This window comes from Chiloscyllium plagiosum, chromosome 13, assembly GCF_004010195.1.
Source record: "Chiloscyllium plagiosum isolate BGI_BamShark_2017 chromosome 13, ASM401019v2, whole genome shotgun sequence".
In the NCBI taxonomy this organism is placed as follows: Eukaryota; Metazoa; Chordata; class Chondrichthyes; order Orectolobiformes; family Hemiscylliidae; genus Chiloscyllium; species Chiloscyllium plagiosum.
In genome coordinates this window covers 12,081,958-12,095,580 of record NC_057722.1, presented here as the reverse complement: position 1 = coordinate 12,095,580, position 13,623 = coordinate 12,081,958, and the positions used below count along the sequence as shown (strand labels likewise).

The 13,623-nt window shown below is 44.3% G+C and overlaps 1 protein-coding gene across 1 annotated transcript in view; it reads left to right on the top strand.

Annotated features, from left to right (window-relative positions):
* The first annotated feature begins 10,957 nt into the window (after window positions 1-10,957).
* Window positions 10,958-13,623, top strand: part of LOC122556276 (protein mab-21-like 4) — a 28,883-nt gene continuing 26,217 nt past the window's right edge. The window contains exon 1 of the mRNA XM_043702903.1: window positions 10,958-11,568. Within this exon, the coding sequence (XP_043558838.1) occupies window positions 11,055-11,568 (514 nt within the window). The 5' untranslated portion in view covers window positions 10,958-11,054. The remainder of the gene's footprint in view (window positions 11,569-13,623) is intronic.

Sequence of the window (13,623 nt, the reverse complement as noted above, 5' to 3'; positions counted from 1 at the left end):
TCTTTACCCAGAGAGTGGTGGCTGTGTGGAATGCTCTGCCACAGGGGGCAGTGGAGGCCCACACTCTGGATTCATTTAAGAAGGAGTTGGATAGAGCTCTCAAAGATAGTGGAATCAAGGGTTATGGAGATAAGGCAGGAACAGGATACTGATTAGGAATGATCAGCCATGATTATATTGAATGGCGGTGCAGGCTCGAAGGGCTGAATGGCCTACTCCTGCATCTATTGTCTATTGTCTATTTACATGTCTTCCTGTGTCCCTGTGAGCTTTCTCTGGTTTCCTCCCATAGTCTAAAGATGCACAGGTTAACATAGTAGCTTATCACAATGTCTTAGAATACATTTGATCATGTCCTGGGGATACATGTGCTTTGAGCTCTCTTCTGTAATGTAGACTGTCTCCAAGAAGTGCTGTTCTATTGTCTATTGTCTATTTACATGTCTTCCTGTGTCCCTGTGAGCTTTCTCTGGTTTCCTCCCATAGTCTAAAGATGCACAGGTTAACATAGTAGCTTATCACAATGTCTTAGAATACATTTGATCATGTCCTGGGGATACATGTGCTTTGAGCTCTCTTCTGTAATGTAGACTGTCTCCAAAAAGTGCTGATTATTTCCCAGAGTGTTTTAGTCTTTCTCCACAGTAAGTTCTCAACATGAAATATTTGTTTAGGATCTCACTTATCTCCTGTGACTCCACACATCGATGGCCGTGTTGATTTTGAAGGGGCCCTATTCTCTCCCTGGTTACTCTTCTGCCCTTAATATATTTGTAGAAACTCTTATCTCCCAAAGCATGCCCATTTTTGCCATCCTGATTTCCTTGTTGAGTCTATTCCGACACCCCCATTGCTCCTTAAGGGATTCACTTGACCCTGCTGTGCCACATTTTTCTTGGCCAACGCTTCAACATCATCAGTCAGCCAGTGTTTCCTGTTTCTGTCAGCACTGTCCTTCACACTATCAGGACCCTACTGGCCCTGAACTCTCATTTTATCCCACCTTTGAAAGCTTCACACTAGCCAGACATTCATTTACGTACAAATAGCCTCCACAAATCAATTTTTGAATGTTTCTGTCTCATACCATCAAAATTTGTCTTGCCCCAATTTATAACTTTAACTTGTGGACCAGGCCTATCCTTTTCCATAACTATTTTCAAACTAATAGCATTGTGGTCACTTTGCCAAAGTGCTCCCCATTAACACCTCAGTGCCTTGCCCTACCTTGTTTCCCAACAGGAGGTCATATTTTGCCCCTTCTTCTGTCGGGCCATTTACATATTGATTGAGAAAGGTTTTTTGAACACGCTAACAAATTCTTCCCAGCCAAGCACTTAATACCATGTTAGTCCCAGTCTAGGTTTGGAAAGATTAAACTCCCCTACCATTACAACCTGATATTCCTTCAGATATCTGAGATTTCCCTACATATTTGTTCCTCAATTTCCCACTGACTGTAGTACAATCTGCACATGGGTAATGCAAGGTTGGGTGGATCTGGGTGCAAACTTGATGGGCTCAACGGCCTGCTTCCACATTGTAGGGACTCTATGATTCTGATGGGACCAGCGAACAGGCTTGCACATGGGCTTTGTCCAAGAGGCACTGAGTTCACGAACAAGACAGTGTGCTACAATTCAGCAATTCAATGAAAACCCTAACTTGAAAGCTCCTGGTGTCTGCATCCTTCTTTATTTCCCCATTTTCTGCCAGCCAAAAACTCCCTCCTTTTTTTGTTGGAAACATAACATCTTTTCTTCTTCATCGCTGAGTAACCTATCCTAGGACTCCCTGCTGTGCTGGGGGTGCAGTGTTACTACAGGGACTTCACAGGTACAAGTTTAAGGCTCACTAATGCTACCTCATGGCAATGTGAAACAGAATCAGAAAATGCTGGAGAAACTCAGCATCTGTGGAGAGAAAGCAGAGTTAACGTTTTTGGCCCAGTGACTCTTCCTCAGACCCTGATTCTTCAGCATCAGGTTTCAGATCATTAATATGTAAATCCCAGAACTTTTTTCCAGTCACATTCTCGAGATAACTTAAGATTTTATTACAAAAAGTGACATCTCAGCTCAAGCAATGCAGTAAAGGTGTGAGGTTAGAGTCTGTCTGTATCCCAATCTTGAATCAGATTGGTTAAATTTCCAAAGTGACTGCTTGTATTGACTGCCTGCAGATTGTGCGCTTTTTGGGCTCACACACACTCAATTCTGTGGAGTGAATTTACATTTGCAGAATTATTTTGCAGATACATTCTGTTTTGCCCAAAGCGTGCACACTCTGCAGGCAGTCAATCCATGTAATACTTTATAATTCCACTTTGGAAATAGAACCAGTCTGACTCAACACTGAGGTACAGACAGACTGTAACTTCACATCTTTAATGCATTGTCTGAGCTGAGATGTCACTTTTTTTTATAAAACCTTAAGTTATCTCAATAATGTTTAGATTAGATTACTTACAGTGTGGAAACAGGCCCTTCGGCCCAACAATCCACATCGCCCCGGCGAAGCGCAACCCACCCATACCCCTACATTTACCCCTTACCTAACACTACGGGCAATTTAGCATGGCCAATTCACCTGCACATCTTTAGACTGTGGGAGGAAACCGGAGCACCCGGAGGAAACCCACGCAGACACGGGGAGAAAATGCACAGTCAGTTGCCTGAGGCGGGAATTGAACCCAGATCTCAGGCACTGCGAGGCAGCAGTACTAACCACTGTGCCACCGTGCCGCCCACAATGTGACTTAAAAGTAGTTCTGGGATTTACATATTAATGAACCGAAACCTGCAACCCATTCTAAAAGATGGAAGACTTAATAGCAATCTGGGTTTGTCCCATATATTGTATCAGTTGCATTACACTGTGATCTTTTGCTATAAAATTTGTATCTTATGATCCTGCTCCACAGCTACTTGATGAAGGAATAGTGCTCCGAAAGCAAGTGCTTCCAAATAAATGTAATGGACTATAACCTGGTGTTGTGTGATTTTTAACTTGTCCACCCCTATCCAACACTGGCTCTTCCACATCACTTCTCCACACTGCCAGTGGCTATACTTGTCATTTCTGCTACCTCAGATTCACTCTATCCCTGCTCGCTCACCCACCTTGCATCAAGACTTCTGCCCTGCCACTCTCACTGCTGCATGGAACACTTTTCCTCACTCACCCTCACCCAGCCCTGCCCCAAGCCCTGCCTGAACCTCCCACAGCAATAATCCTGCTTGACCTCTGTTCTCATCTGGGACCCTACACCACCTCACCACCACCGGCACTCCTGCACCTTAAAACTATGCCAACCACATTCATCTCAGTCAACACTTCCCATTTCAGGAGAAGACAGCCCCACAACAGGGCAGAAAGGGCTCAGATGGGCAGAAGGCTGCCCAACATCCAGCCCCTCATCCTGTCCCTCACAGAAGAAGACTGCGGGGATACCAAGCTGTCCAAGACCAGTTGACCATGATAATGCCTTTCTTCCTTTCACAGCACCTCTCAGAGTCATCTTGCTGTCAGCCTCATTCATTGCACACCACTTCTAAGCTTTGGCTGTGATGTCTTCTCTCTCTTGGGTCTTGCAGGTAGTAGTGGCAGACCTACAGCTCCTGTAGAGAAACAGCTAGCTCCTCAACCTCTCAAGAAAAAGAGTTTAGAGGCCTAGCCAATGGTCCTCAGGACTGAAGGTATGGTGAAAGGGGTATGGGGATGCCAGTGCGTGCTCCGGGTGCCCTTTCCTACAAGGAGGCACTGCCGAGCCAGCAGGCATTCAACTGGAGGAAGACTCACACACAGAACTTGTAGAAATTTCTCCTAGAGGACACTGCAGAGGAAGGCAGCCCCTCTCCCACCAGCCTGCCTGCTCCACTCCAACTCTTGGAAGTTCAAGTTGAGGAGGGTCCAATGCTTCTGGCAAAAAGCCCCTCAGCAGGTCTGGGTCATCCAGGCACAAAGGCTGCCAGAGTCGCTCAGCTCAACCTCAAAGGCCAACAGGCTCCACAGTTGAGCAGGACACTGTCCAGCCCAGCCACAGAACCAGGGGCTACACCCACACTGATTGGGAGGGAAAGGAAGAAAAATACCATTTGATAGCACTCTGTTGGCACAGTTGACATAACACTGCATGTTAAAACGCGCTTGGATGAATGTGATTGGATTTGCACTACATCTATGAGAGACTTTGCATAGCCCTGAATATAACTGATTTCTAACTTCATGTCCACACAGGATGAGTATTTTGCATCAGTATTTACTGTGGAAAAGGATATGGAAGATATAGACAGTAGCGAAATAGACAGTGACACTTTGCAAAATGTCATATTACAGAGGAGGAAGTGCTGGATGTCCTGAAACGCATAAAGGTGGATAAGTTTGTGAGAAGATTTGTAGCTCGGGTGCTTGTTGTTGTGGTTCTGTTGGCCGAGCTGGGAATTTGTGTTGCAGACGTTTCGTCCCCTGTCTAGGTGACATCCTCAGTGTTTGGGAGCCTCCTGTGAAGCGCTTCTGTGATCTTTCCTCCAGCATTTGTAGTGGTTTGAATCTGCCGCTTCCGGTTGTCAGTTCCAGCTGTCCGCTGCAGTTGTCGGTATATTGGGTCCAGGTCGATGTGCTTATTGATTGAATCTGTGGATGAATGCCATGCCTCTAGGAATTCTCTGACTGTTCTCTGTTTGGCTTGTCCTATAATAGTCGTGTTGTCCCAGTCGAATTCATGTTGCTTGTCATCTGCATGTGTGGCTACTAAGAATAGCTGGTTGTGTCGTTTCGTGGCTAGTTTCGTGACCAACCAGCCACAAAATGACAATAACTTGTCCACTCCCGATGCGAGCATAAGAGGTACAGTTAATAAGTTTGCAGATGAAACCAACATTGGAGGTGTAGTGGACAGTGAAGAGGGTTACCTCAGATTACAACAGGATCTGGGCCAGATGGGCCAATGGGCTGAGAAGTGGCAGATGGAGTTTAATTCAGATAAATGCAAGGTGCTACATTTTGGAAAAGCAAATCTTAGCAGGATTTATACACTTAATGGTAAGGTCCAATGGAGTGTTGCTGAACAAAGAGACCTTGGAGTACAAGTTCAAAGCTCCTTGAAAGGGGAGTCGCAGGTAGATAGGATAGTGAAGAAAGTGTTTGGTATGCTTTCTTTTATTGGTCAGAGTATTAAGTACAGGAGTTGGGACGTCATGTTGCGGCTGTACATTGGTTAGACCACTGTTGGAATATTGCGTGCAATTCTGATCTCCTTCCAATCGAAAGGATGTTCTGAAACTTGAAAGGGTTCAAAAAAGATTTACAAGGATGTTGCCAGGGTTGGAGGATTTGAGCTATGAGGAGAGGTTGAACAGGCTGGGGCTGTTTTCCCCAGAGCGTCGGAGGCTGAGGGGTGACCTTATAGAGGTTTACAAAATTATGAGGGGCAAGGATGGGATAAATAGACAAAGTCTTTTCCCTGTGGTCAGGGAGTCCAGAACTAGAGGGCATAGGTTTAGACAACTTTTTCACACAGAGGGTGGTATATGTATGGAATGAGCTGCCAGAGTGGTAGACGCTGGTACAATAACAACATTTAAAAGGCATTTGGATGGGCATATAAATAGGAAGGGTTTGGAGGGATATTGGCCAGGTGCTAGATTGGGTTGGGATAACCGGTCGGCATGGACGGGTTGGACCGAAGGGTTTGTTTCCATGCTGTACATCTCTATGACTCATGACAGGATGAACCATGGATGTAGCATGGACCAGTGCCTGTGTTGAGAGTTTGCTGTAGCATGTGGAAGCAAGAGGGACAAAGTGTATATGGAGCAATGGGTTTTTAATGATGTTATAGAGTCATATGGCACAGAAACAGGCCTTTTGGCCCAATTCATCCATGCCGAACAAGTTTCCCAAACTGAACTCGCCTCATTTACCCATGTTTGGCCCATATTCCTCTAAAGCTTTCCTATTCATGTACTTGTCCAAATGTTCTTTAAATGTTGTAATTGGGCACACCTCTACCACTTCCTCTGGCAGCTCATTCCAGATACACACCAACCTCTATGTGAAACACTGTCCTTCAGGTCCCTTTTAAACTTTTCCCCTCTACCTTAAACCTGCTGTCTAGCTTTGGACACCCCTACCCTGGGAAATGACCTTGGCTATTCACTTCATTTGGAGGTGTAGGATTTGGTATGATGTGACAAGTGATGTTTACCCCCTTGTTACTATAAACTCACAAAGCCTTATTCGTCTCCTTATTCTCTGAGCTTCAGGTGATTTGCCACTTGGTCAGTGGAGAGAAAACTCCACAGTAATGTGCAGCCTGTTTGTGAGTCTCCATAAGCGCAGAAAGGGCTTGTTTTGATGTCTCTGCAATGGACGTTGACTATGTTGAAGGTCCTGGCCTGTTATCACCCTGCTTAGCAAGAACCACTCTCATTGCGGTAATTCAAATTTCAAATCAAAGCCATACAGCAGATAGGGTGTGTCACCGGGAACTTGTCAGTGATTTTCCGTTCCCTACTCCTTGAAGCTGTTGTATTGAGCTCCAGTTTACAAAGCACGGTTATTGTGTTACATTGCTGTCACCAATCCTCCCTTCCACCATTTTATTCTGTTGATACCATTACTCTTCACGGTGAAACATCCCTATTCTTTCCCTGCCTTGTGTGTGCAAAGTTGTTGGTGGGAATGAAGTCGTCAGTTATATGTGGGGCAGGGAGTTGATGCTGTGAGCATCCACTTATGAACTTAGTTGCCACTGTCTGTGGACAAGGGTTGCTTGTGGCTGCTGTACCCTGGATCATGCCCTGAGATGTTGGTACCAATGTAGAGGTACTTTGGCACCGGGGAGAGCTGAATTATCCACTCTGACTTCAATGTTTTGTTCTGGAGGGTAGAAAGCTATACATTAATGAGGCAAGATGTGCAGTCAATCATGTCCTTAACGTACAATAATTCCCTCAATAGGCAATTTGCTACCCACTAGTGAGAATATCACTTCAACACCTGGAATTTAGGTAAAAGATGCAGTGAGGTGCTCCCCACATTGAGACATGACTCATTGGACTTCTTGTGTGATTCTGCCACTTCTCTTGCCCTAGTTCATGTTTCCCAGGCCCCTATAAAATTCCACCCATGGTTCATTTAGATAGTAAAACTCTAAGGCCAGCTACATGGTGAGTTAAGTGTAGAATAAAGCTTCCTTTTTACTGTCCCATCAAACAATTCCAAATGCTGTAAGGAGGGAAAAATGCTCTCCCCGTTCTAAGCTCACCTTATGTATCATTCTTCATAACACACATTTGAAGCTATCACAGTTTGGTGGCCACGCATGAAATTCTCTAAACTTGTTGTAGATTAAATTCTTGCTGCCCGGGGGGGGAGGGGGGAGGAGAGAGAGGGAGGAGGGGTGTCATCCCGTTAGATTGATTCGGATTTAAAGAAAGAGAGATTTGAAGCAGAAGCCATTCAGTTCGACAACCTCGTGCCAGTCTTCTACCTTTACCCCATGTCCCTGCACATCATTTCCAGCCAAGCACGCTCCAGAATGTTTCGATTATCTTGTCTCTGCTACATCTCCAGACTGTGCATTCATAAATATTCACTGTGTGAGCGATTTATTTCTTACATCACCCCTGCTTCATTTGCCCATCGCTTTAAATTCATGTCCTCACTTTTTGTTTTCTTTTATGAGCAGGTTCAGCTTCTCCTTATCTATACTATTCAGCCGATTCATGAATTTGAAAATCTCAGAAAAACGATTGGAAGTAAATCGTCAATGTGATTCCAGTGAATTCAAATTCAAAGTAAGTAAAGTTAGTGGCAATCTGGATCCAAACTAATTGACATGACATAAAACCAGGATACTTTTCTTTAGAGTGGGGAGAGTTTGTTAACTGCTCATTGTACAGTTCCTTCCACTCACCAGTCAGACAGGTGCTCTTTGGATATGTATAATGCTCGGACAATTAATAGCTGCTGTCTGTTTTTGCTTAAACTTAAATAAAGGCATAAACAAATGTAATAATTTGATTAACCAGACATTAACAATTAAACATGATGAGGAAGTTCCTGTCCTCGGCACTGCCTAACTTTCCCACAGACTCTGTAAGCCTGGCTTCATTGTAAATGTTCCTATTAAATCTCCTGCCCGAGTGCACTCATTGTTCTTAATACGGCAACTTTGCTACTGCCGACTCTGGGATCTCAATCTAGAGTTAAAGGCAATGTTAAAATCACAATTCCGCAGTCAAAATATGGACTGTAGATGTAGTAGAGGGATCTGTTGTTGATAACGTTTTGCTGTTCATAAAACTCAGAAACTCTCCTGGCCTCACCTGTCTGCTCCTGAATTCTGTTCATTGTTCAATAACATTTTTCAAATTCCTGACGCTGGAATGAGTTTGTGGAATTAAAGCACAGGACATTTTTTTTAAAGAAAGAAACCTGTTTTTCTAATCAGCCTGTTCAGAGATATTATTACACACCTCCGGAGCAGGTGTGATTTGAACCCATGCCTGTCTGGTCCAGGGCAAGGGCACTATCACTGCACCACAATAGGGGCCTTAAGCAAGAGGACAGTGCTTCAGTAACAGTGCCACCAACTGCAGTGAGTTAAGCCACTTGTTATTCTGTGAGGCTGCAGTGGTGCTGGCCTGGTTGCAGTCCCACATAATTACAGCTGTGGTGGTGCTCCTTTCAAGTTCTTGCCATCCATTTTCAAGGAACAGATTTGTACAGGACTGCATTTTCATACGATCAGAACATCAACATCAAGTGCAAGTGGTTGCCATACCAAGGTATTGTCTGATTGTGTAAAAAATCATATCATATCATATCATATGAGTGGAATTTCCTGCACACAAAGTTGCCATTCTTTACATGCCAGAAAAAATAGTTACATTGTCTCTCGCTGCTGCTGGCTTCTTTCCAGGGAGTATCAGGTTTACCAACTTATACCACATTGCACAACCAAACCAGACTCATTCTGTACCCATGCACACCTTGAATCTATTTACTGAGTCATAGGAGTGTGGAGATATCAGGACTGCATTCTGAGATATTTCTCTCTATTCTTTTTCTATATGTCCTAACCTTACATTCAGAAAGGTAACATTTTAAAAAAATTATCATTTTCTTCCATGGCCATCCCATAGTCTATCTCTGTGAGTCATACGCTGCAGCACAGAGGCCATGTAGCCCATGGACCCCACCCCTCCAACCGCAACAAAGATAGAACCCACCGTGTCCTCATCTTCCACCCCACCAGTTTCCAGATACAATGCATCATCCTCCACCATTTCCGCCACTTACTGTCAGACTCCACCACCAGAGACATATATTCTTTGCCCACCGCTATAAGCATTCCGCAGAGACCATTCCCTCTGCAGCACCCTCATTAAGTCCACCACCCCCCAGCCCCTCACCAACCCACCCTCCACCCCCATCACTTTCGGTTGCCACCGGAAGAGGTGTAAATTGTGCACCCACAACTCCTTCCTCACCTCTATCTGAAACCCCAAAGGACCCTTCCACATCCAGCAGAGATTTTCCTGCACACTCAAACATCTCATCTACTGTGTCTGTTGCTCTTGATGTTGTCTCATCTACACTGGGGAAGCAGGATGCCAACTTGTGGAACATTTCAGGGAACATCTCTGGCACACATGCACCAAATGACCCCACTGCCCTGTGGCCGACCAATTCAACTCCTCCTCCCACTCCGCCAAGGACATGCAAGTCCTGGGCCTCCTCCACCACCAAATTGAAGCCACTTGACGCCTGGAGAAAAAATGCCTCATCTTCCACCTTGGGATCCTCCAACCATATAGCATCAACATTGACTTCACCAGTTTCCTTCTCTCTGCTCCCCCCATCTCATCCCAGATCCAACCCTCCAACTCGGCACCGCCCTCTTGAACTGTCCTACCTGTCAATCTTCCTTCCCACCTATCTGCTCCACTCTCCCCTCCAACCTATCACCTTCATTCTCCCACCTGCATCTACATATCGCCTTCCCAGCTACCTTGCCCCCTGCCAAACTCCACCCTCCTATTTATTTCTCAGTCCCCTTCCACAACTCACAATCCTGATGAAGGGCCCAAAACATCACTTCTCCTGCTCCTTAAATGCTGCCTGATCTGCTATGCTTTTCCAGTGCCACACTTTTCAATTTAGCACATAGTGTCCATGTCTTTAAAAAGCTATCCAATTATCTCATTGTCCTGTTGTCTCCCCATAAGCCCACACCATTTTCCTTTTCAACTGTGTATCCAATTCCCTTTTGATTTCACTTGAACTGAATCTGCTTCCACCACTAATTAAGACACCCTCTGTTTGCAAACTGTAAACCACTGAGAGAAGTCTCAAAACAGTTCAGATTAAACATTTTAAATTTTAAAATGGTGGACTGAGAATAGTGTGGATCTTGCAGCTCCTGAGATTCAGGCTTATTTCTAGATTTATTACAGTTATTTAAAGACATTTAGATAAGTACATGAATAAGAAATGTTTGGAGGGATATGGGCCACTTGCAGGTGTGTGTGTGTGTGTGTGTGTGTGTGGGGGGTAGTCAAGTACAGGCAGGGGGGACTACTTCAGTTTGGGTTGGCATAGACTGGTTGGACCGAAGGGTCTGTTTCTGTGCTGCATGGCTCTATGACTCTAGATGCTCAGCCTTCAATTCCTTTCCCCTTTTTATCAGGCACATGAAAGTGACATTACTCCCATCAGTCTGGGTAGGCAGTAGGTTACTTTTCCAAGGTAAAAAGTCAAGGCTGTTCTTCCCTTCGCTAATTTAAAGATTTTCCCTGGCTGTCTCTCCTCCTTGTTTCTTGTGTCAACCCCTTTTCTTCCCAGAAGAAAAAAAAATTGGCTGGCCCTCACTTACAGGTATTACGGTGTTCCATCTGAGCTGTGGCACTCCCAAATCCCGCCCAAAGCTGCTAAAAAGTCCTCAAGTTTTTGTTAACTTTACACTTTTACACACCTCGGGCTGCTCGTAGGAGGACGAGAGACACTCAGAAAGGGCCACAGGTATTCTTCAGGACACTGCCAGCATGTGGTCTTCAAATAGTGACAGGCTGGGCTGGTACCAAAGATACTTGTCAGGGATAAAAGCCTACCACGACATAAAGGTCATTGATATACAGAAATGTGAAGACATACTCTTCACGATTCTCGACAGGGTCCAGCAGCAGGACTATAGGTTCCAGGTGGACTACTCAAGAGCGCATGCTTGCTTTGACTACACCATCAGAACACAGTTTGATGAGCTGGATATGGAGGTGTGTCTGTGGTTCAACGATTTGTCCTTGCGGGTTGAAGAGAGCTGCGACACCCCTTATATTGCAGATGGAATCAGCCATCAAGCCGTCCCGAAGAAAGGGGTGGCTTACCTGACTGTCCCTAAGGAGAGTGAAAGCAAATGGACTGGGAGTGACATTTTCCATCCACTTCCAGAGTCGTCCCAGTGCTGTGGGCACATCATCCCTGGCAGAGTCATAAACATCCTGAAGGAGCTTCTTAAAGGGGCCATTGTTTACTGTCAACAGAACAATTTTATTAACCCAGGTAAGAAGCAGATGTGAGAGCTCTCGGCCTCTCTAACTAAGTAACTGGCATAAAATTACCAACTCTATGGTGAACACATGGCCTGAAACATTACAAAGTTAAGGACTCATGGGTCAGTATAATACAAACTTGTGCTCCACTCAGAGATCAGATAGACTATATAATGAGGGAATAACAACCAGTCGTATTATGTAGTGCACTGAACTATCGAGCTCCTGAATAGTGTATATGGAGAGTAATGAATACCGTCAGTACACTATTGAGCATCGATCCATTGAAATGCTCATTGGTGAAGGTGAACCCTAAGTATGTAGATATTTGTGTTGTGGAGGTGCTGGTGTAGAAAAAAGTAAAATAAAATCACATGACACCAGGCTATAGTCCAACAGGTTTATTTGAAAACATAGGCTTTCTGAGCTCCACTGTTTATTCAGGTGCTAACAGAGCACCCAATGTAGAGTCTGTCTATCATTTATTTTATTTATGTTATCCTTCTCTATCAGCTGTTTACAGGTATATTGACAGTTGATTGAACTGCAATAGGTGTTTCCTTCATCTCTGTTATCATTGTTCATACAGTTGAACTGTAACACCTCTGGTGCAATGGATCTACATAAATGTAGGGTGACATTCTGTTCCATCACCTAAAATAAATCTACCTCAAAATATGCTGTCAGACTTGTCCCTTATCTCTTTTTTTTTTGCTGTCAATCAAACCACAATCCATTGTTGCCAGTCACAAGGCTGGACAAGTGCTGCTTATGACCCCACAGTGTATCAAACTATTGTAGGAATGCCTCATGCAGTTAGCCCTCTCTTTCAGTGACCAGCTAATGCCAACAGTAAAACAGAAATCCTTAGCTCTGGAATTACCTCCCTCTTGGCACAATGGGTCAACCTACACCCATGGACTGCAATAGTTCAAGATGACTTACTGCTACATTCACAAGGGCAGTTCGGGATGGGCAATAGATGCTGCCCTTGCAAGTAACACCCACAATCCATGAACAAATACTTTTTTTTCTGCATAAAACTTAGTAAGAGAAAAGAATTGCCATCAAAATGGCTCCAGGCCAGATTGAGAACCATTAGGCTCATTTGTCAGTGCTCTCTCTTTGCTACAACAATGCAGAACTCATCCTATTGTCCTTTACTTCAAAACTCTTTTAAAAGTTGTAACGATATTTACTTGAAAAACAAGTGAAGAAGATTATCCCATACTTGATCAGAAAATACATTTCTCTTCAGTGACGATTTTATATTTGGCAACTTCATGTTATCAACTCCTGATTCATGCAATCAAAAGCATGTAGAACTGGAATATCATCTGCCAATTGTCCTTTTCGCCTTCTGTACACCAATGTAAGAATCTAAAGTCTCTCATTATAGCTATAATTTAATATAGAACTAGAATCCATACAGTGTGGAAACAGGCCCTTCAGCCTATCAAGCTCACATCATATCCATCCGAAGAGTAACCCATCCCCCTACCATATATTTATTTCTGAGTAATGCATCTAACCTACACATCCATGAATACTTTGGGGAATTTAGCATGGCCACCTCACCTAACCTGTATATCTTTGGACTGTGGGAGGAAGCCCATGCAGACACAGGGAGAATGTGCAACATTAAGCTAAGGATTACTGTTTTACTGTTGGCATTAGCTGATCACTGAAAGAGAGGGCTAACTGCATGAGGCATTCCTACAATAGTTTGATACACTGTGGGGTCACAAGCAGCACTTGTCCAGCCTTTGTATTTACAAACGAGAGGGACCGTATTGTTGAAGAGGAGAATGTGAAACGGACTGGTAAGCTAGAAGAGATACTTGTTAGGAAGGAAGATGTGTTGGACATTTTGAACAACTTGAGGATAGACAAGTTCCCCGGGCCTGATGGGATATATCCTAGGATTATGTGGGAAGCAAGAGAGGAAATTGCAGTACCGTTGGCAATGAGCTTCTCGTCTTCACTGGCAACGGGTGTGGTACCAGTGGACTGGAGAGTAGCGAATGTTGTGCCCCTGTTCAAAAAAAGGAATAGGGATAACCCC